This window comes from Lepidochelys kempii, chromosome 6 (genome assembly GCF_965140265.1).
Source record: "Lepidochelys kempii isolate rLepKem1 chromosome 6, rLepKem1.hap2, whole genome shotgun sequence".
NCBI lineage: Eukaryota > Metazoa > Chordata > Testudines > Cheloniidae > Lepidochelys > Lepidochelys kempii.
In genome coordinates this window covers 31,801,828-31,824,421 of record NC_133261.1, presented here as the reverse complement: position 1 = coordinate 31,824,421, position 22,594 = coordinate 31,801,828, and the positions used below count along the sequence as shown (strand labels likewise).

Sequence of the window (22,594 nt, the reverse complement as noted above, 5' to 3'; positions counted from 1 at the left end):
TATTGTCACTTCAAAAGGCAAATATGGTAATTTAGGCTACTCAGTAATGGCTATGTCACAGTTTTGAGGTCGTGGGATTAAAATCTCAAATATGACGGGCTAGATGTATCAGTGCCACCCATACCAATAGCAGGCTTTCAGCTTCATAATCATAACCAGAGAGATATCTCCCTTTCTTTTTACACCAGCCCAAATTTTCAAAGCCAACCCTCAAGCCTCTCTAGTTTGGTATCTGTAGAATTTGATATCTGCTGTTTGATTCCTAATTTTAAATAAGGCTGTCAATAGAATTGTATCATAGTGGCAACATCTGTATACAGTGCAGTTCAGCAGACAACCATATAGATTCTTAAAAGTAGATAGCTATAAGAATAAGAACACATTTGTCACTGCCATTCTTTCAGAAATAACAGAGCATTACCTGCTACCTCCTTGCTCCGCTGAGAGGCTTCAGAAGCCAAAGCATATGATATGGTAATGATGCGTTCCTGCTCCTGCAGCTGTGAATCTAAATCAACTGAGTTGTGTTTGTCCTGAGCAACAGTAGGCTGTAGGTTGTGCATACTAGTGGGAAAGTGAAAAACAACATTAACGTTTACAAACATAACGAAAATCCATGGTATAGCACAGAACAAAGCTTGGTTTCATACCCTAGAAATCTTACTCCAGACTTTTGTAAAATGCTTTACAAAACAGTGATTTAGATACACTAACAATGCAGTGACTACAGTATATACCACAAACAAATAACATAGTCATTATATCTTCTGCAATAACTCATGCACAGCCTCAAATACATCTTAAAACCCTTCGTTGAAAACAGGTTTGTTTACATGAAAGCAATATGAAAAATTAATGGCTTTTCTTTGAAGATAGTGAGGATACTTGTTAGCGCTAAGAGAAAGAGGCACAACCTAGTGGCCTACAGGTCCCATCTCTTCAAACAGAGTATAAATGACAAGGCAGGCACTTGAGTTGATGATAAACTCTTGATGCTGAAAGTTTCAACTGCATCAATATGAGCAAGTCTATGCCAGCTCTAAGTAGCCAGCAAGTTCTTTGAAAATCTGTGTCTAAAAGGTGTAGTATAGATAGAAAACAGTGTTCTATTCCCAGCTCTGACATGGACTTTCTGCCTTTGGGTCAAATCACAACCTCTCCATGCCCCAGTTTACCTACCATACCTGCCTAAAAGACATTTTGTCAGGATTCACTAATACTTTTAAACACTCAGACATACAAGTAAAAGTCATTATTAGGACAGTAGTAGCCGCAGCCCATGCTGTTATGTTACATGGCTGTAATTCATAAAGTTGCATGTATATAAAAGATGAAAATGGCTAAGAATTTAACAATTGAATAGTAACAGACTACAAATCCCAGTGATGATTAAACCTAGTGATATTCTGAACAAAAACAGCTTTCAGCCATGCTTGTCGCTGTTTCCATCACTTCAGACTTCTTGTACAGATATTTTAAGGCTTCAGAGTGACGCACACAGTGACATGCCTGGAATTTTGTAGATAATCCCTCCTCCTATATTGTTTAGATACACATATCCCTCTCGAAGTGTATTTATCATGTATATCACATCTGTATATTTTTCATAAAAGTTACACAATACATTGTACCTTGGTTTAATAATCAGCATTAGATCTGAAAAAATCTGTGGTATAGAGTTGTTTGAGATTTAAAAGAAAGGAGGGATTATAAAAGTAATCTGACCTAGACCTGGTAAGAATATTCTTTATCTTTTCTGCTTTACGGTGTCTTGAGGCTAATTCTTCTGAACTGAGAGGTTCTTCAGGGTCCAGCTCAACATAGCGGTCTGGAATTGCCACCTTTTCAGGTTTTGACAACTATGGAAAAAGAGAGAGAATGTAACTTCTGACAGCTAGGACTTCAAAAACTCAAAGGTATAGCTATTCTCCACTAGACATATTAACCCAAATGGGAATTGCATGTGCACATTGACTGGAGTATGATATGGATCATCACAGCACTGTGTATTTCCCTGATTCTAAACATTTCCTTTGAACTTCAACTAATGCCCCTTAAGGATTTTTTTCTCTTCTGACTTTCTCTCTCCTTTTGGGAGGTAAATCATTGGTGTAGAGCTGTGACTGGTAAAGGAGATTCTGGGAGGAGTCAGGGTTAATACAGGTTCTGTCTGCAGCTCATTCTGTCAGGCAACAGAGCCCAGAGTGGAATTGTATGGCTTGAAGTTGCTGTATAAAGTTGATAGAGGCCAAAGCTGAGATTCTCTTGGTGCCCTTTGCTACAAAGCAAATATAACCTAATGTTTGAATGCTTGTATTTTACAGGGTCTGAGGCATGCACCACCTTTCCTTATGAATAGCAAAGAAGGAAATGCTTGGAGGCTGTTGGTTTTTTTTTTAAATAATAATTTGAAAAATTGGGAGTCCCAAAAATTGCCACAGGGACAATCTGACACAGACATACACTCTGTGTGACTAATACTACACATATTATGCAAATATAATAATGCAGATTAAAACTTCTAATTAGGAAGTTGCAAAACAGCTGGCAATATATCTAGCAATTTTAACTTGGACGGATTTCCTGCTTGAAGAATTCAGAGCTGAATGGGACACATTCATAAGATATTGAACCAGCCAGCGAGCAGCAAATTGACAAGTGCACTTTGATAGCCAACACTAATTAAACATAACAAAGTGCTTGTGAAGAACACAAATGAATAAGATAAGAGTAAAGGAAACATGAAGAAAAGAGTGGAAGTCCTTCACTTCTTTGGATCTGCAGCTGAAAGCTATCTGGAGGACTGTATGATTCAGAGTTTTGAGTAAAGAGATCCCAAGTCTTTCACCTTTAGGTCACTCTGTTAAAATCCAACCCAATTCAGTGGCCTAAGAAAAATGACCTGATTTTTCCCCAAGTGGGCACCCCTAGCTATTGGTGTAAGTGTATACCAGAAGCGACCACAAACCCAAATAACATAGTACAGAAATCATATTATTCAGAACTCAAATAACTTTAGAATCAAAATATCTGACTTTTACCTTCCTTTTGTCATAATCTTAAGAAGTACCCACCAAGTTCTATTCCTCCAACCTCAATCAGCCACAGAGGTCTGCCTGCTGAGACCTCCCTTTTTCCATCAGACTTCCTTACTTTTTAACACAACTTAATTCTGAGTTTAGCAGGTATCCTGCTAACGTATCTCTGCTGAGATCAGATCAGCTCCTCTGCTCACTTTGCACTGTCTCAAGCAGATAGGCCAGACAGTGTATAGTGTAAAACAAACAAACAAGCAAAAATCTATTAAGTGTGAGCAGCAGGTCAGTTGGCCAATGGTACAGAACTTTGTGACTGAGTTTTCTTAAAGGGTATTGGGGAGCCTGAGGCCAGGGTGACATGGACAGGGTCTGGTGAGGTCACAAGAAAAAGAAGCCCTTAATCCAGATCCTCATCTCTGCTGAACTAAATTTGTGCCACTTCACTATGCAAAGTGACCACAGATTTTCCCTAAAGGGACAGCTGGGGACTCCCATGGCATGGGGGATTCTTCAACAGGCATAATGCCAGTATAGATGGCTCTATGCTAGCCTCTTATGATCTCCCTCTCAGCACAGGGCTCACCCCAGGGGCCAGAGGATGAGGCTAGAACCCCATGCACTCCAGAAATCTTGCCAGCATAATAGCCCCCTAGGGGACCAGAGCAGCTTTGGGCTGCTCTAACTTGTACCAGGAGCCAGCCCCAGAAGGCAGGGAAAGGCAGAAAGGAGGCTTAGAGTGGAGGATTGAACCCCTATTCTCTATTACAACTGGCACCTTTAGCAGGAATTTCATCAGCAGGGCCAAGAATCTAATGGGCATGGAGAATTAGCTACCCCCTCGGACTTCTAGACTGGAACCTACATTTTAAAAAAAAATGATAACCTTTGTATCATAGATACATAGACTATGTATCTACCACTAAACTGATCAGATATGCATATAATTAATTAAAGGGACAAATCATTCATTGAGAAAAGGTCTGACCAAACAGGGCACAGCTGCTGCCACTGTCAACAGAGATGAACCTCCAGCTCTGCTGCTTCCTGTCCATCCCTGGTATATTAGTTCACACTAAGCCCTGGTCTACACTAGAGAGTTAGGTCAACACAAGGAAGCTTATGTTGACCTAACTCTGTCAGTATCTACACTAAAATTTCATTCCCACCAACATAACTTGCCTGCTACACCGACTTAATAAGTCCACCTCCACAAGAAGTGTAGAGTCAATGTCAATGTGGTTAGGTCAACGCAATGTCAGTGTAGATACCGTGTTGCTTACATCGACTGTTGCTCGCTTTCAGAAGTCATCCCACAATGCCCCACTCTGACAGTTCAATGGTGCAAGTGCTCCTGGTGAGGACACGCACCACTGACACAAGGAGCAAACTGTAAAGACGTACAACCGATGTAATTACTGTGGTGGCTATATGCCAACGTAAGTGAGGTCAACTTAATTTTATAGTGTAGATATGCCCTTAGCCTGCCAATTTCCAAATACTGGCATGATGGGAGCTGTACTGTGGTGCACCTTTCAGGGTCTACAGGAGTAGAGCTCCATTCCTGTTCAATTTAAGAAGGGGAGCCGGGTACAGTGAGGGATTCCAATGGGCCAGGGTAGAGCTGAGCAGGTTTGTGAGAATAGGGCATGAATTCCCCAACTCCCAAAATCCACAGGAGTGGAGTGCTCCTCATTGCACACATACAAAGATTAAATCCAATACCAACTGAACTCTATCAGCAAAGATTCCAATATGAAGGTATCAAGATATAACAACTTCCTGATTCCACAGGCAATGTACTGCAATTCAAGACATTGTTAAGGATCTTTACTGACTTTTCAACTCATTCTGTACACTAAATGCATCGATAGCAAGTATGTGGATGAAACCAGACAACCACTATACTCTTGAATGAACGCACACAGGAAAATGATAAAAGACAAAAACACCACCTCACTTATGGGTGAACACTTTTCACGAAGCGATCACTCTACATCTGACTTATCAGTCCTCATCCTCAAAGGAAATCTGAACAACACTTTCAAAATACGAGCCTGGGAGATTAAATTTATAACTTTGTTAGACACTAAAAATCATGGACTGAATACAGAAACTGGATTTATGGCTTACTGCAACTGCTCCCCCACCCCTTCCTTTCCTCCCTATGACTGCAGGGGTATTAATGGGCCATTTCACTCTGAATGTTCCTTTGAAATGTGTGTTAACTAGTTATGCTTAACAATCCGTTCCACCTTGTATTTATTTAGCTGTGACACTGAATCAGTTTCCCAAACCCAAAGAAGAGCTCTGTGTAAACTCAAGAGCTTCTCTCTTTTACCAGCAGAAGTTGGTTCAATAAAAGATATTTCCTCACCCACCTTTAGGGTGACCAGACAGCAACAAAAATCGGGACAGGGGGTGCGGGGTAATAGTAGCCTACGTAAGAAAAACACCCCAAAATCAGGACACTCCCTTTAAAATCGGGACATCTGGTCACCCTACCCACCTTGTCTCTCTAATATCCTGGGACCAACACAGCTACAAAAAAACCCTGCATTCTGTTACAAATACTTTCAGATTCTTTCATTTCCCTTTTCACACAACACTATGACAGGTTTCAGAGTAGCAGCCGTGTTAGTCTGTATTCGCAAAAAGAAAAGACTGGGAGTGGATGGGTCATTACACAAAGTAAAACTATTTCCCCATGTTTATTCCCCCCCACGCCCCACCGTTCCTCAGATGTTCTTGTCAACTGCTGGAAATGGCCCACCTTGATTACCACTACAAAAGGTTCTCCGCGCCCCCCACACCTTCCCGCTCTCCTGCTGGTAATAGCTCACCTTAAGTGATCACTCTCGTTACAGTGTGTATGGTAACACCCATTGTTTCATGCTCTCTATGTATATAAATCTGCCCACTGTATTTTCCACTGAATGAATCCGATGAAGTGAGCTGTAGCTCACGAAAACTTATGCTCAAATAAATCTGTTAGTCTCTAAGGTGCCACAAGTACACAACAGTATGTTATACTGCCTCTGAGCCACCAGATGGCTCTATAGCATTTCAAATAAATGCTTTACTGAGTTATGAAAACTGCTGACAAAATCCGGCACCGATATCACTGATTTATATTTTTCATATAGCCTATAGTAAAGACAAGATTTATTTTTCCTGACCAGTATAAAGAGACATTCACTCTTCTGCTGTACCATGTCGTGCCAGTTCACATTAACCATGAGTCACAGCTGGATAGCTTCCTTGAGGTAGCTTTTTCTTCTATACCTTTCTCTACTTCCTATTTTAAATTAGCCTTCAGTGTCTAATCCTTTCAACTCTAATCTGAAATCTGCATATGCAATATATAATTTGTTTTATTTTCCTCTACTAAAACTTTTGTAAATATTTTCTACAGCACAGGGCGAACATTTAACATTTTCTCTCTAATAAGGCCAAGCACTCATATGATCCTGGTCTCCAAAAGTGAGATACTTTCAGCACAGGGCCACCAGCCTAGTTCTTCATTGTTTATAAAACTCTCTATTAAACTGGAACTTTTAGGGAAACTCTTGAAACACAAGAATTTGAGAGGAGAAGAATTACCTAAAACTTAGAAAAACTGAAGAATTTTAGACATACTGTATGGAACAACATACCCCTAGCATTACCTCTCTGCTGATATCTAAGTCATAATCTTGAGGTTCCAGGTCCATCTCTTTCACTGGTACAGGCTGAATTTTTAACCAGTCATTTTCGTTTTTCTCTTCTCCACGTATTGCTCTCTCGAGTAACTGCAAATCAAATTCTTGTTCTCGTTTCCACTGGTAACAGATACAAAACAATTAATGGTGTATACCAACAAATAGATCTCCTAGAAATGTTTATGACCATAGCCTCTAATATTAGGTTGCTGAAAGAGTCCATGAAGTTATACTCTTAAATAACTGACACACAAAAAACACGACTGTCATGCAAAAAAATGTTTGTTAGTCTTATTAGTATTACATTTGATTTCTAGCTGTGCTATAAGATTTTACTATTTTTTTTGCATGCTGTAAAAAACTGTTGATCAGTATTAAGCTCTAATAAGTAAACTTGTGATGACTGTGCATAAGTCCCATTAATAAGAAGTAAGTGCTCCGTGCACATACATTAAGGGGACCATAGGCAGACTGTTTTGGTTTCAGTGACCTTAGAGAATGATAGAATACGGAGCAATAAACATCATAAATACATATCTTATCAAATAGGATGACTTTGAACGGTGGACGTTTACACAACAGACTGAAAATTACACTAGATCTTATTTCAGAGTAACACAGAGCCGTGTTAGTCTGTATTCGCAAAAAGAAAAGGAGTACTTGTGGCACCTTAGAGACCTTATGCAGAAGTGCACAGTAATTATTACAACTAATACTCCACAGATACATATATTAACTGAAATTAAAATGCTAATATTAAATTCAATTGGTCCTGGAAATATTTAAAATATCCTCAAAGCCATCTTAATCATAAAACTTCAATAAAAAGATTGTTTCATTCTCCTTATAAGATCAACCAAAATTTACAATTTATTGGTTATCATTATAAAAATAAAAATCTCACAATAAAAAGCTTACCAAAAGAATAATTGCCTTTACAAGGCAAACTTTTAGCTATCATAGAATCATAGAATCTCAGGATTGGAAGGGACCTCAGGAGATCATCGAGTCCAAACCCCTGCTCAAAGCAGGAACAATCCCCAATTTTTGCTCCAGATCCCTAAATGCCCCCCTCAAGGATTGAACTCACAACCCTGGGTTTAAGCAGGCCAATTCTCAAACCACTTTGAATTAAGCAGCATGTTTTGGGGGTTCAAAGTTGAAATTATGACAGAATGCCCCTCCTTAGCTAGGCATATTTTATATAACTTAATACAAATTTATATGCCTAAAAGACGTTATGGATGTAGTTATGGTCTCATCAAATGCCACAAATGCCTAACATGGTGGCAATGTCATATTCATATTAGTGGAGCCCTGGAATTTTATCTTACAAAGCTGAAAACTGAAAATATCATACCCCCTCAACCCACAAATCAGTATTTATATTCTGAACAAGAAAAGCACTCCTCCAGTATTTGACAATGTAGAAAGCAGAATATGTTGCTATATGTTTCACACATCTGCTTTTCTTAAATCTCTCTCCAATAATTATACTGCACAAGAGCAAGTACTGTAACTCTTGACTGGCTTTGATTAAAGCTTACAGCCACTTTTACTCCACTAGGTTACACATATTAAAAAAAACCCCCTGATTTAAACCTATTCATGCACAAGCTCTCAATAATCACTCAAAAATATGTAGTTTTTATATATATTCAAAATGTAATTTAATTATAAGGCAGTTAAAACTCATGTAAAAAGTTAGAAAATCTTTTTTTAGGATTCAAAGGGGAAAATACGTTTTCTTACAAACACAGCGCTCAAGACGCAATCTTCTACTCATATTCAACCAGGACTGATTGCCATAATATATTTTATACTTACACAATATTAATTTCAAGATATTGTTATATTGGTAAGAAAAAACATCAAACCATTATTATGTAGCAATATGTTTATTGGCTTTGATGTGGAGACATTAAAAAGGCATTTTATATAACAAATAAATCCATGTCCTATGTTCAATATTTAAAATGTCATACTACACTTGAGAGGTGATGAATTTAAAAAAAAACCAGTGCATTATATTAAAATTAGAGTTACACATACAATGTATGTTTAAAATAGAATGTTACATACTGTGCAGCAATTAAACTAATTACATATTTAGCTGTTTACCATCTTGGCCACTAAATAATTGTAAGGCTGCAAACAAGCAAATGTGCTATCAAACATGCTTTTGTGTGTTGGAGCCCTCTAGATACAGGAAGAGATCTCTATGAAACAAATCAATAGCTAAAGGAGATCATTTTAATTCCTTATAGCAAGGAACAAGATGGCACACAAATTTGTACATAAAATATTCATTAAAATTGTTAAAGGAGTATTATGAAATGTTTAAATTAGAAGAGTGCAAATATATTAGCGTTGTACATTAAAAGTTCAGGTTTAGTTTTGCTAACTAAAACATGAAAATGGCAGTGATATCAAAATTGTGCATTTCTGCAAATTTGTGATTGCAAAATGCAGGCCAGCATGGACGAATGTCTCCAAGAAGTGTACCCATATTTATTTGATGAAGTAAACAAAGATAATTGGGTTGTAAATTAGTGTTTCTGAAGGATTCTTAAGAAATGGGAATAAAAAATTGAGTAATATCAAGGGATTTAGAAGTGCTAATAATTGACACACAGCTACTAAAATGCAATTAAGCCTGGTAAAAATTGAGTAGTCTAGTTAGAAATTATTTTGAAATAATTAGAAACTTTTTACTTCTTTTAAACAAAAGAAGGAATTAGGTATTATGAGTGACAATTCTAAAAGCAAGAGATCTTGTGCAATGAATTAGGTAAATAAGGTGATCATTCTAAGGCTCTAGTGAACCAAAAGAAAAATACATTTTAAAAAGGAAGGCTAGCATTACAGTGGCTGTGACATTTACAGTACATCCTTCGTTTGATACCATGACATGATCAGATAACTTCACCAATTAGAATTGCTTTGGTTAGTGTCCAAAATGTATAATTAAAAAATTCTGTTCAGTACAGCATTTATTCTCAAACAAAAAAAAAAATCCTCTTCTTCAGCAACTGAACTTTGAGCCTCATTAAAATATTCCACATTTGAGCTTTAAAGAATAATTTATAATAATTAAAACACATTAACTGTTGCATAAACTTCCATTAAATAGGATTAGATCTTAAAACTGATTATCAGTTTATTTATATTTTGTCAACACCTCATGGAAAAAACCTTGGTTTGCTATCACCATATATATCTCCTAATCTAGTTATAAAGATTTTAAACACACTATATAAGAACATTCTAAAAGGCCCATTCTGTCATAAGCAATCTGAAAGGTGTACAAACTTCATTTTGCTTTCTAAATACAGTTCCAATCAATAAAAACAATTTCTGTCTCTGAAGTCATTTCAATATATACTATTCTCTTCTTGCCACGTTGTTCTCTGACCAACTTACCTGCACAACCAGCTACACAGACTGCAACTATTTGTTATCAAAAATTGATCATTTGTTATTCACACTCTTGAAACAGGTATTACACTATAGTATATTTAGAGTAGAAGTATCATGCACTCTCAGGTGAAAGTGCTTCCTAGAAATATGACAGATCATATTTTTAGTTTAGTCCTTTTAAGGCATGTCTAACATACTGAGCCTATGTCTGCAGAAACGGGCCGGATGAAAGACCGAGATGAAACAGACTGTCTTTCTCCTTGGCTAAGAGTTCTCTTGCGTTCACGAACTAATGCCTTCTGATGTCGCTTCATTCTTTCTAGTTGTTCCTCAGCACTCATCTTGAATCTTTGGTGGTCTCCAGAGTATAAGCGTTCCAAGGCACTCTTTGGTCTCTCCTGTTAAAAGTAATCAAACCATATGTTGTAATTAATACTTTATAAGTAGTATACTAAAAAAGTTAACTCTTCCTCTATTTCTCAGTGTAAATCAGTTGATTTTATCCTATTGTCTTTTAAACTATTTTGCGTATTTTCAACTCTGCTGTCATAAATATAAAGGGAAGGGTAAACCCCTTTGAAATCCCTCCTGGCCAGGGGAAAGCTCCTCTCACCTGTAAAGGGTTAAGAAGCTAAAGGTAACCTCGCTGGCACCTGACCAAAATGACCAATGAGGAGACAAGATACTTTCAAAAGCTGGGAGGAGGGAGAGAAACAAAGGGTCTGAGTCTGTCTGTATGCTGCTCTGGCCAGGGACAGAACAGGAATGGAGTCTTAGAACTTTTAGTAAGTAATCTAGCTAGGTATGTGTTAGATTATGATTTCTTTAAATGGCTGAGAAAAGAATTGTGCTGAATAGAATAACTATTTCTGTCTGTGTATCTTTTTTGTAACTTAAGGTTTTGCCTAGAGGGGTTCTCTATGTTTTTGAATCTAATTACCCCCTGTAAGATATCTACCATCCTGATTTTACAGGGGGAATTTCTTTATTTCTATTTACTTCTATTTTTTATTAAAAGTCTTCTTGTAAAACACTGAATGCTTTTTCATTGTTCTCAGATCCAAGGGTTTGGGTCTGTGGTCACCTATGCAAATTGGTGAGGCTTTTTATCCAACATTTCCCAGGAAAGGGGGGGTGCAAGTGTTGGGAGGATTGTTCATTGTTCTTAAGATCCAAGGGTCTGGGTCTGTAGTCACCTAGGCAAATTGGTGAGGCTTTTTACCAAACCTTGTCCAGGAAGTGGGGTGCAAGGTTTTGGGAAGTATTTTGGGGGGAAGGACGCGTCCAAACAGCTCTTCCCCAGTAACCAGTATTAGTTTGGTGGTGGTAGCGGCCAGTCCAAGGACAACGGGTGTAATATTTTGTACCTTGGGGAAGTTTTGACCTAAGCTGGTAAAGATAAGCTTAGGAGGTTTTTCATGCAGGTCCCCACATCTGTACCCTAGAGTTCAGAGTGGGGGAGGAACCTTGACATCTGCAATTTCTACTAAGGTAATAAACACACTGTATCATTAACTAGGTCCAAGGCCTTCCTTTGTGAATCTGTACCAAGTTCAGTGAGTTGTTCCAACTCTGTCTCTTCTTCTTTGTATTAATCCCATCAAATGGGGTCTGTTCTAGAAGGGTTCTCCCTCTAAAGTACTCTGATTGATCCTCTATCACACCACATTCCTACACTTCTTCCCGTATGACATCCCACCACTTCTTCTTGGATCAGCTTCTTTGTCTTTTTCCTTCACTATTGATCTGCTGGACCCTCTTACCCACAAAATTGTCGGGACTGTTTACATGACCAAATCATCCGAGCCTGTACTCCCTAATTTTTTCATTTATGGTGTTACTTCTGTCTCTAGGCATGCCCAATCAGTTTAGCAATGTGACTGGTAGGAGGCCTTACTATGACAGCTGTAAAAAAATTTTTTTAAACAGTTTTCCATTCCATGGGTGCTATCAGAATCAGCTCCTGTTACGCAAAATACATCTGCACTCAGCATATTGTCTATCGAGATCCAGACGCTTGTCACCAAAATATTTATTTAAAGTTACCTTGGCGCTATCTCTTTGAAATGTTGCATACGATGAAATGGTGGATGTTTGGTGCAGTCTGGAAGTTGATCCAGATAATCCTTTACAAAGAAGCAAAACAATGCTCAAGAGACAGATAACAGGTGGGTGTTTCAAAAAATTGTTTTACATTTTCTATTATATATTTTTGTTACAGTTCACGTCTCAACATTTTCAGCCAGGTAGGGCAGTAATGGGATACAGGACTTTCACATCTAGGTCACCAGTCAAATTCATTCTATGGTTCATAGTGATTAAAATTCAGTACCATCTGAAGACAGTTTGGAAGCTCATGTAAAATGAAAAGTCTGTAGCCTCAGTCCCGTAACAAGTGTTAATATAACCAAACTACCAGCAAACCTGACCCAAAATGGTACTTACAATCAGAGCAGAGGGACAAGGACTAAATGGAGATAAAAACTGAATTGCCCCTACTCTTTCCTCTAAGGTGGTTCCAGGACTGGAGGTGGCATAGGGAAAATTGCACTAACTCTGCTTATGCTGTATCTGTGACGTCTTCATTCTCTAGGGCTGCCAATATGGCGGAATAGATTCACTTTAAAAAAACTCTACAATTTAAGCCATTATGAACATAAGAAATCTTTTGGGTCAGACAATAATTTAAGAGCTGTTCTGACAAACTAATTTTTTCTGTTATGGTACACTCCCACTTTCTAACAAAAAACGGGAACGGTTTTGTAGAGGCTGATTATTTCTATGGCAAAATTATCAAAACATTGCTTGATATCATTGTTTAGCTAACTTTAAGATAATGACTCAAACAGCACCCCTAATCTGTAACAAATACACACACCCCATACATAATATGTCAGACACAGAGTACTTTTTAAAAATGGTCAATTCTCTGGCTTACCTCTGGTAGGTAATGTCTGGTATCCACTGTCAGAACCTATGAAACCAAGTGAAGTTTGGCTGAAGTCACCATCTATTGTAGCTAATTCAGGTTCACTCATGCATGAACGGAGCTCTCCCTACCAAGAAAAATATTCATTTGATCAAGTGAGACCACAGATTTCAGACAAATTAAAATAGTTTTCTTAGAGCCTTTGTGTTTCCAGGTTGCCATATAGCTGTCATTCCATAAGCAGTCTGTATACTATAAAATGTATCAGAGCAAAAAACTTATAAAGGTCCATAAACTTTAAAGGCTGTGGCTAAGTGACTGCTCACCCTATAATCACCATTTACATATTGTCCCAGTTCTCGATCTCTCTTTCTTTCATCTGACTGACGTTTCAGGCCTCGCACTGATGTGTGCCTGATGACATTGGCTTCCCTTGGAAGAGGTGGAACAGCTGGTGGGTGATCATCAGGATTGTAGACCTGAGGGAGAGGAGGTCTGGGTGGTGCTTCATCTCCCTGGTAAAAGGTAAATAAACTGAGACTCAGCAAATAATATGCTATGAAGTTTAAAACACACTTTCTCTTATATTCTTGGAGCTTTAAAGGGTTATTTTAACTACTGAAGAAGGCTCTGTCTTAATACATAACAAAATGGTGAAGCATGTTCCTCATCCTACCAACTAACGCATATGATTTACATGTTATCTACTCAACTTCTTCAAGCACTATCACTCAGTTCCTTTATAGAATCCTAGAAATATAGGGCTGGAAGGGACCTTAAGAGGCCATCTAGTCCAGCCCCCTGCAATGAGGCAGGACCAAGTAAACTTAGACCTTCCCTTACAGGTGTTTGTCTATCCCAGTGGTTTTCAATCTTTTTTTCTGGTGACCCAGTTTAAGAAAATTGTTGATGCCCGCGATCCAATGGAGCTGGGGATGAGGGGTTTTGGGTGCGGCGGTGAGGGCTGCAGGGTGAGGCTGGGAATGAGGGGCTCAGGGTGTGGAAGGGGGCTCTGGGCTGGGGCAGGGGTTGGGGTGCGGGATGGGGGGTGAGAGCTCTGGGCTAGGGATGCAGGCTCTGCAGTGGAGCCAGGATCGGGCTCTGGGTTTGGGTGGGGCCTCAGGGCTAGGGCAGAGGATTGGGGAGCAGGGTTGGGGCGTGGGCTTACCTCTGGTGGCTCCCAGTCAGCAGCGCAGCCAGGGTGCAGAGGCAGGCTTCCCGCCTGTCCTGGCACTGCAGACCACACTGTGCCCCGGAAGTGGCCAGCAGGTCTGAATCCTAGGTGGAGGGGCGCAAGCGGCTCCACGCTGCTCTTGCCTACAAGCACCACCACCCCCAGCTCCCATTAGCCGGTGCTCGGAGTGGGGGCAGCGCGTGGAGTCCCGTGGCCCCCCTGCCTATGAGCCAGATCTGTTGCTGGCTGCTTCCGGGTAAGGACTACGAGTTTTACTATTAGTTTTTACTGGCCAGCCGCCAGGGTCCCTGGGTGCTGAGCAAGGTGACCCAGTGCCTTGCATTCCGCGACCCAATACTGGGTTGCAACCCGAACTTTAAAAACCACTGGTCTAGCCTGTTCTTAAAAACCTTCAACGATGGGGATTCTACAACCTCCCTTGAAACCGACTTCGGTGCTTAACTATTCTTAGAGTTAGAAAGTTTTTCCTAATATCTAACCTAAATCTCCCTTGCTGTAAATTAAGCCCATTACTGCTTGTCCTTCCTTCAGTGGACATTAAAGTAATTTAATCTACACCACATTTCCCTAGTTTGCTTATGAGAATGTCATCTGGGATGGTATAAAAAGCCTTACTAAAATCTAGATATATTACATCTATAGCTTCCCCTAATCCCCTAGGCCAGTAACCCTGTCAAAGGAGGAAATTAGGTTGTCTTGGGATGATTTATTCTTGACAAATCCATGTTGGCTATTACTTGTAACCCAATTATCCTCTATGTCCTTACAAATTGATTGTTTCATAATTTGTTCTAGTAACTTGTCAGATATCCAAGTTAGGCTGACTGGTCCTCTTTGATCCCCTTTTTAAAAACAGATACTATGTTAGCCCTTTCCCAGTCCTCTGGGACCTCACTGTTCCTCCATGAGTTCTCAAAATAATTTCTAATGGTTCCGAGATTGCTTCAGATCATTCCTTAAGTTCTCTAGTGTGAATTTCATCAGATCCTGCTAACTTGAATACATAGAGCTCCGCACAACTCGGAAATCCCTCTATTTTGTGCAATATTTGCTGGTGAATGCCTTCCATTTTCACAATTAGAACTACATGTGAACCTTGTTTAATGAAAACACAATGCTAGATGCAATATGCTCAGTGTCACACCCCAAACTGTGAACAGATTCACGGCAATTTTAGAACCTGAGCCCAAGTTTCTCCTTACCAGGCTAAATTCTGTAATGTGGCCTGGGCTTCACATTGATAAGGAAGCAATTATTTATAAAATGTTTTCACATATAGCATTAGATCCTCAGATATGATGGTGGCAAGAGCAGGAGACAGATTTACACTCAATTCATGGTAGCAATACTTACAACTTTTGACTTTAGCTTCACGGGTGACTGAAGAGGATGCTCCACTTTTTTCAGCTGTTGTGGTTGAGACTGTGTTCTAGGCTGAGTATAAGGCTGTGGAAACAGCCTAACCTCCAAAGAGGACTTAACAGGACTAGATGGAGGAGTTCGCTGAGTCAAAAGTTTGCTCTCCATAGTTGTGAGAGAAGTTGATAATGAAGGCACTTTAGACTGAGAAAATGAAGGCACTGTTTTTCTTTCTATGGCACAAACAAGTAAATAAGTGAAAAGTTGTGTGGATGTTATATCTACATCATGAGCGCACACTTTTCCCACAAGAACATCACACAAAATAATAAGCAGTATGTATCTATGCGCTGGCTTTTGAAAAACCTTAAACTTCCCTCATTATTCTGACTATAGACTACATTTTTAAGATGTAAAAACCTATGATGTTATGGCTATGCCAAAAAACATCCAGATGCCTAGACACAGATAGGTGTCTATAGTTGTATTTTAAAAATAAATTAATACCTATGAGCTCCATGATCTCAAAACAAATTCACACTCTGTTTATAGGTAAATGGTGTTAATAAATATACTCTTATGCATATGCTACAATCTACATAAGACATCCAACTGACTTCCACTTCCCCAACCTACTGGCTCTTTTCTGGGAAGTCCAACAAAGCGGACGAGCATGCAGTCCATATACACCTTCTCACTTCACCTTTTCCTACGACAGAAGGCTGTTTGTTCTGTCTACCAACCTTTCCCCACAATGGAAAACAGTGTGAAGTGCAAGCAGTGGAGGGGGCAGGACCAAGTGGAAAATGCAGACAGACTGGGGGTGGGAGGAGTTGTCAGGTGGTGGGCAGGAGAGCAACTGTGATAGTGAGTGTTATGAAGATTAAAACGATTTTTTCTGGTTTGGCTAATTTATCCCCTTGTTTGTTTTCTTATGCCTTGGCATTTCTTGGTTCCATCAGTAAGTACAAAAATACCTGTGAGGAAGGCTGATGTTACTGGGATAAGGGGACTCCCAACACAACCAGCAGCAGGAAGTACTGGAAATTCTGTAATAAATGATGACCTCAAGACTTCTAGCCCAATTCTGCACACTCAAGAGATTCAGATGAATTTAGATATACTTTAACATCTTTACTCAATTTCTCTTACCTGGATTTTTTATAGAATCTACTATGACTTTGTAGTTTGCTTTATTTGCACTTAGGCCAGCTGTAACATCTTCAATTCTCCATAAATCTTTTTGCATTTGCGATTTTTCCTAATGTTTAGTAAGAGGAAAGATTTTAAAAATCAGTTCAATCCCAAGTTTTCGTCAGTTTAATTTATTATAACTAGTTTGAACCAAACATTTTAGTGACACTTGAACTCAGGCTGCATAGCTTGGAAAGATTATAGGAAAAAACTGGGCATAACACAACTGTTAGCATCTTAATTCAGCCAGTTCAAAATTATAAGAGTCTTTTGCATGACTATGCTGGTGGGAACAGAGTACCATCCAGACAAGAGATCAACTACGTAGTTTTACATATACATTCAAACAGAAATTGGCTTCCTTATGACCCTGGTGCCTATCCCTAACTATGACGTCAAAATATATCCAGTTTTTCAAAGTTTGCATGAATGCCTAGGAATTTGGAAGTAGGTTAAATAATTATCTGAAGTAAGAGCAAGGATTGAGACCTCTTGCTGCTGTTGATTCACAACATGCCCTACCTATAGGTGGAGCCATAAGTAATGCACAGTGTTTCCCAACGTCTGAGGAGGAGTGAGGGAGGTGAGGGGAGCACAGACATACCTCTCAATTGTTCTCTAGACTCTCAGCTTTAATTTAAAATAAAAAGATAGTCTCTAGCTTTTAACCTTCAGAATGTAAAACAAGTAAAAACCAAACCATGTAAACAGGCCTGGGTTTACAGAGAATCTGAAACAGCTCTGAGGTGTGAATTGCCCCATTCATTTGAATGGGTACTATCTATAATACTTTAAATGCCACCACTGTTAAATATTTCATTTGTATTATGAAGATTTATTCAATCTACTCTGAGTGACCACTGATTTTGTCACAACTGACAGCTAGGATGAGGAAGAGGGGAGTTGGAAGCAGTCACTCACACCGTTTTCTTTACATGTGTGGCTTGAAGCTTCACAGCAGGACAGTTATTACACTCATAGAATCACAGAATATCAAGAGACCTCAGGAGGTCATCTAGTCCAACCCCCTGCTCAAAGCAGGACCAATCCCCAACTAAATCAATCATCCGCTTCCTGTCTCCCCCCGACAGACAAGCCTACCAGACCCCAGAAGAGAAGGATAGTCAATACCACCCACAGCAGCACATCTCCTAGCCCCCGCACTGTGTAGGTCATGCTGGTTTGTTATCCATTGTTTGTAAAATGTAGGGGAAGGACATACAAATTAACAACACATGGCAGCATTAAAAGGGAGTGTGGCTGGTTCCATCTTCCTGAAGAGGGGCTCAGCTTTCTAGAATTAGGAAAACACCGCTATAATGTATTACAGCCTATGGGGAAAGCTCTAAAACTTATTTAACCGAAGCCACACTGGCATGGACCTGTTGCATGCTGAAACCTTGCTGAACTTTGTTCTGAAAACATAACTTTTATAGACAGCAACCACCACTAACCTACCACTAGACCATAACAGGACCATCTGTTTTCCTCCCATTTCCTGTCTCCTCTTCTGTTTGTTTTTGGTTGGGGAAACTGACATGACAATTCACAGCTTTGTAAGAAAGCTGGCAATGTCCTGGATGTAGTATCTTTAACATCTCCATGATTGAACAATAAAGTTAAGAAGTAGAATTAAATTTGCAATTTTTCCTGTACTTAGTGAAGCAGAAGGGTCACTAAGAAAGCTAAGCCTGAGGCCCATTCAAAAGAACCTGACAGCACTCACCCATCATGAGGGCAAAAAATAGCATCTAATTAATCCATATAACATAGCATTGCCTTGGAAGAAAAGACAACTTTATTACTGGCTCCTAAACCTCCTAGCACTAGTGAAGGGAAATAAATTGCTTCACCTTTGCTTTCTTGGACCAGGAAAGTATATTCAGTCAGGCTATGTATCAGAAAGTAGAGTGCCAAGGAGTCAGACAACGGAGAATGTTATTTGTTAGTAGTAGACTCATAGGAGAAGATGGAACATTTATTGAAAGATTATCAAGACACAAACTAGACAATCATACTTGTTCAACTTCAACTTCCTGAGAAGAATCACACTGCAGGATATTGAGTGATTGATTTACAACGAACTCATCAAAAGGTAACCAGTCAGAAAAACTTTGAACCAACTCAAAAAATGCATCTTCCATCAGTTCTGAAGTAGCATACAGAATAAGGAAGAATTTTTAATGTTATTTCTAGATAATAGTTAGTCCTGCCTTGAGTGCAGGGGACTGGACTAGAAGACCTCTCAAGGTCTCTTCTAGTCCTATGATTCTATGATTCTTCCCATTACTTAAATCTTGACGCAAACAGACTAGGTCTAAAAGAAAAGGAGTACTTGCGGCACCTTAGAGACTAACCAATTTATTTGAGCATAAGCATCCGATGAAGTGAGCTGTAGCTCATGAAAGCTTATGCGCAAATAAATTGGTTAGTCTCTAAGGTGCCACAAGTACTCCTTTTCTTTTTGCGAATACAGACTAACACGGCTGTTACTCTGAAACCAGACTAGGTCTAGAAAGTTAAACAGTTGAATATATTTTAAAGTATGAGCAGTCAAAGATTAATGTTTACAAAGAAGATGTAAATATACTTTATGTGCAAGGCAAGAAAAGTTGGTTTGAAGAAATAATCTCCTTTAATTTTCCAGCACGGAACCATAATTTAGAGTGACAAAACTACAGGATAAACACTTAAGTGAGAAGCTAAAACTCACCAAAAACCCACATCTGAGTTCATTTCAGCTTACCCAGGTCCCTCCCATTCAGCAAAACATCATCAATCACCATTCTAAAATAAAGATTTCACTTGAACAGGCTGCCTGAACCCTTGAGTTCTTAACCTTCTGATGAATGAACATTTTATGCTAGCGTTCAGTATCAACTCTTCCCTCTAGCAACTTGAAATCTATGCCTTTATTAATATTTGATAATGTTCCATAAGGACCACTTTTTTAAAATAAAATAAAAGTATACAAGATGGTAGATTAACTGCTCTGGAGCCTAAATTGCTCCATACAGAAAGAGGAAGATTTTCAGAATCACTTTTGATTTTGGGTGCTTCAATTTGAAACAACATTAAGGTCCATGATTTGGACATCAGGACTTTCTGAAAGTCAGGCCCCTTCAACATTTTTAAATTGAGCACCCAAAACCATTTGTCAAAAAAAAAAACACCCCACCCCCGAATGACAAAAGTTTTAATGACGAAAAGTGCTGGTGTGGACAACGCTTTGTCTGCAGGAGCTGCGCTCCTGGCAACGAAGTTACCGCCCCTTGTTGGAGGTGGTTTTATTTTGTTGCCTGCGATAAAAAGCAGCTACACAGCGCACCTTACAGCAGCACAGCCACACCACTAAAAGATGTGCAGTGTAGACATAGCTATATACACCGAGGTCTTTCTTATCTTCTGTCATTTCCAGCCAAGGCTCCCCCAGCTTATAGTAGAAATTCTTGTCATTAATCCCTAAGTGCATGACCTTGCATTTTGAAGTATTAAATTTCATCTCATTTCTATTACTACAGTCCTCAATCCAATTCTTCCTGTATAAAATATTCCAATTTTCCCCTGTATTGAAAACGCCCCTCAACTTTGTGTCATCAGCAAATTTCATTAGCACATTTGTACTTTGTGTGCCAAGCTAATTAATGAAAATATTAAATAAGATTGGTCCCAAGACCAATCCTTGAGGAACTCCACTAGTAACCTTCCTCCAGCCCAATAGTTCTTTCAGTGCAACTCATTCTTCACTGTAGCCAGTTCCTTACCCACCTTACAATTATTGTACTAATCTCCATCTTAACTAATAATATTCCATGTGGGACCATATCAAATGCTTTATTAAAATCCACATATATTAAATCTCTACCGTTCTTCCCTTGCCTACAAAATTCAGCTATCTTGTCAAAGAAAGATACACCAGACAGGCTAGTCTGGCATGATCTTCTTTGATGAACATAGGGATATTGACATTGGGAAGAGAAGATGGTGGACACCAGAACAGAGCTGTGTTGATGCAAAAACTAAAGGCAAGCCAGGCTCTGATTTCATTTAACTCAGTATCTTCTTGTATTCTGAAGGTGAGATACAATCAAATCTGTGACAGTTATGATAGTACAAGTATATGAACCGACCTTAGCAGTACCCAAGGAAAAAATTGAAGCATTTTATAACTATCTACGGGAAACTATATAAAAAGTTTCAGGACAAGACTTGTTATTGATGATGGGAAATTTCAATGTGAAAACAGGATTGGACTGGAATATCGTACAAGAAGATCTGGAGGATCTTGAAAATTGAAGTAAAAGAAATGGGCTGAAATATAATAGTGCAAGGTCATGCACTTCGGGACTATCAACAAGAATTTTTGCTATAAGCTGGAGATGTATCAACTGGAAATGAGAGGGAAAGAAAGAACGGGGTGTACCAGTTGATCACAGAATGACTACAAGCTGCCAATGCGATGAGGCTGTGAAAAAGGCTAATGCAATCCTAGGTGAGGTATTTCCAGTAGACATAGGGAAGTATTATTGTCATTATACAAGGCACAGGTGAGACCTCATCTGGAATACTCTGCACAATCCCAGTATCCCAAGTTTAGGAAAGATCAATTCAGACTGGAACAGGGTGCAGAGAAGGCCTATTAGGATGATCAGAGGAATGGAAAGCCTACCTTATGAAAGGAACTCAAGGAGCTTGGCTTGCTTAGCCTAACCAAAAGAAGGTTAAGAGGAGATATGGTGGCTCTCTATAAATACATCAGAGGGATAAATACAGGGAGGGAAAGGAGTTATTTAAGTGCCATTTTTGATGCAAAAAAGGATACAAACTGGCCATCAACAAGTTTAGGCTTGAAATTAGAGAAAGGGTTCTAACCATCAGGGGAGTAAAATTCTGGAACAGCCTTCCAAGGGGAAGAGTAGGGCAAAATACCTAACTTGTTTCAAGACTGAGCTTGATAAGTTTATGGAGGGAAGAGTATGATGAGACTGCCTATAATGGCATGTGACCCATCTGTGACTGTTAGTAGCAAAAATTCCCAGAGGCTGGAGATGGGGCTCTAGATGGGGAAGGCTTTGAGTTACTATACAGAATTCTTTCCCACATGTCTGACTGGTGAGTCTTGCTGACTTGCTCAGGGTCCAACTGATCTCCATAATTGGGGTTCAGAAGGAATTTCTCCCCACATCAGATTGGCAGAGACCCTGGGGTTTTTTTGCCTTCCTGTACAGCCTGTGGCATGGGTCAATTGCTGGTTTAAACTAGAGTAAATGGTGGATTCTCTGTAACTTGAAGTTTTTAAATCATGAGTTGTGAACTTCAGCAACTCAGCTAGACTTTATGGGTCTATTACAGGAGGACGTGTGTGAGGGTTCTCCAGCCTGTGATGTACAGGAGGTCAGTCTAGATCAGGGGCAGGCAAACTTTTTGGCCTGAGGGCCACATCGGGTTTCCAAAATGGTATGGAGGGTATGGAGGCTGTGCCTCCCCAAACAGTCAGGCATGGCCTGGCCCCCGCCCCCTATCTTATCCTCCCTGCTTCTCGCCCCCTGACAGCCCCCCCAGCACTCCTGCCCCATCCAACCCCCCCCCCCCCGTCCCCTGACAGCGCCCCCCCCCGACTCCTGCCCCATTCACCCTCTCCCTTTCCCCTGACCACCCCGGACCTCCCGCCCCATCCAACCCTTTCTCATTCAAACCCCCTGTTCCCTGCCCTCTGACCGCCCCAACCCCCATCCACACCCCCTCTCCCTGACCACCACCC

The 22,594-nt window shown here is 39.7% G+C and overlaps 1 protein-coding gene across 8 annotated transcripts in view; it reads right to left on the bottom strand.

Annotated features, from left to right (window-relative positions):
• Positions 1–22,594, bottom strand: part of PLEKHA7 (pleckstrin homology domain containing A7) — a 276,128-nt gene that overhangs the window by 6,374 nt on the left and 247,160 nt on the right. For 6 of the 8 annotated variants that reach the window (XM_073347395.1, XM_073347399.1, XM_073347397.1 and 3 more), the window contains 9 exons: positions 16,792–16,900; positions 15,634–15,872; positions 13,412–13,600; positions 13,095–13,212; positions 12,203–12,282; positions 10,354–10,554; positions 6,692–6,856; positions 1,726–1,859; positions 422–564 (listed from right to left, as the gene is read on the bottom strand). In XM_073347395.1, coding sequence (XP_073203496.1) covers positions 422–564; positions 1,726–1,859; positions 6,692–6,856; positions 10,354–10,554; positions 12,203–12,282; positions 13,095–13,212; positions 13,412–13,600; positions 15,634–15,872; positions 16,792–16,900 — 1,378 coding nt within the window. The remainder of the gene's footprint in view (positions 1–421; positions 565–1,725; positions 1,860–6,691; positions 6,857–10,353; positions 10,555–12,202; positions 12,283–13,094; positions 13,213–13,411; positions 13,601–15,633; positions 15,873–16,791; positions 16,901–22,594) is intronic. The other 2 variants (XM_073347396.1, XM_073347398.1) reach the window with 1 other exon arrangement.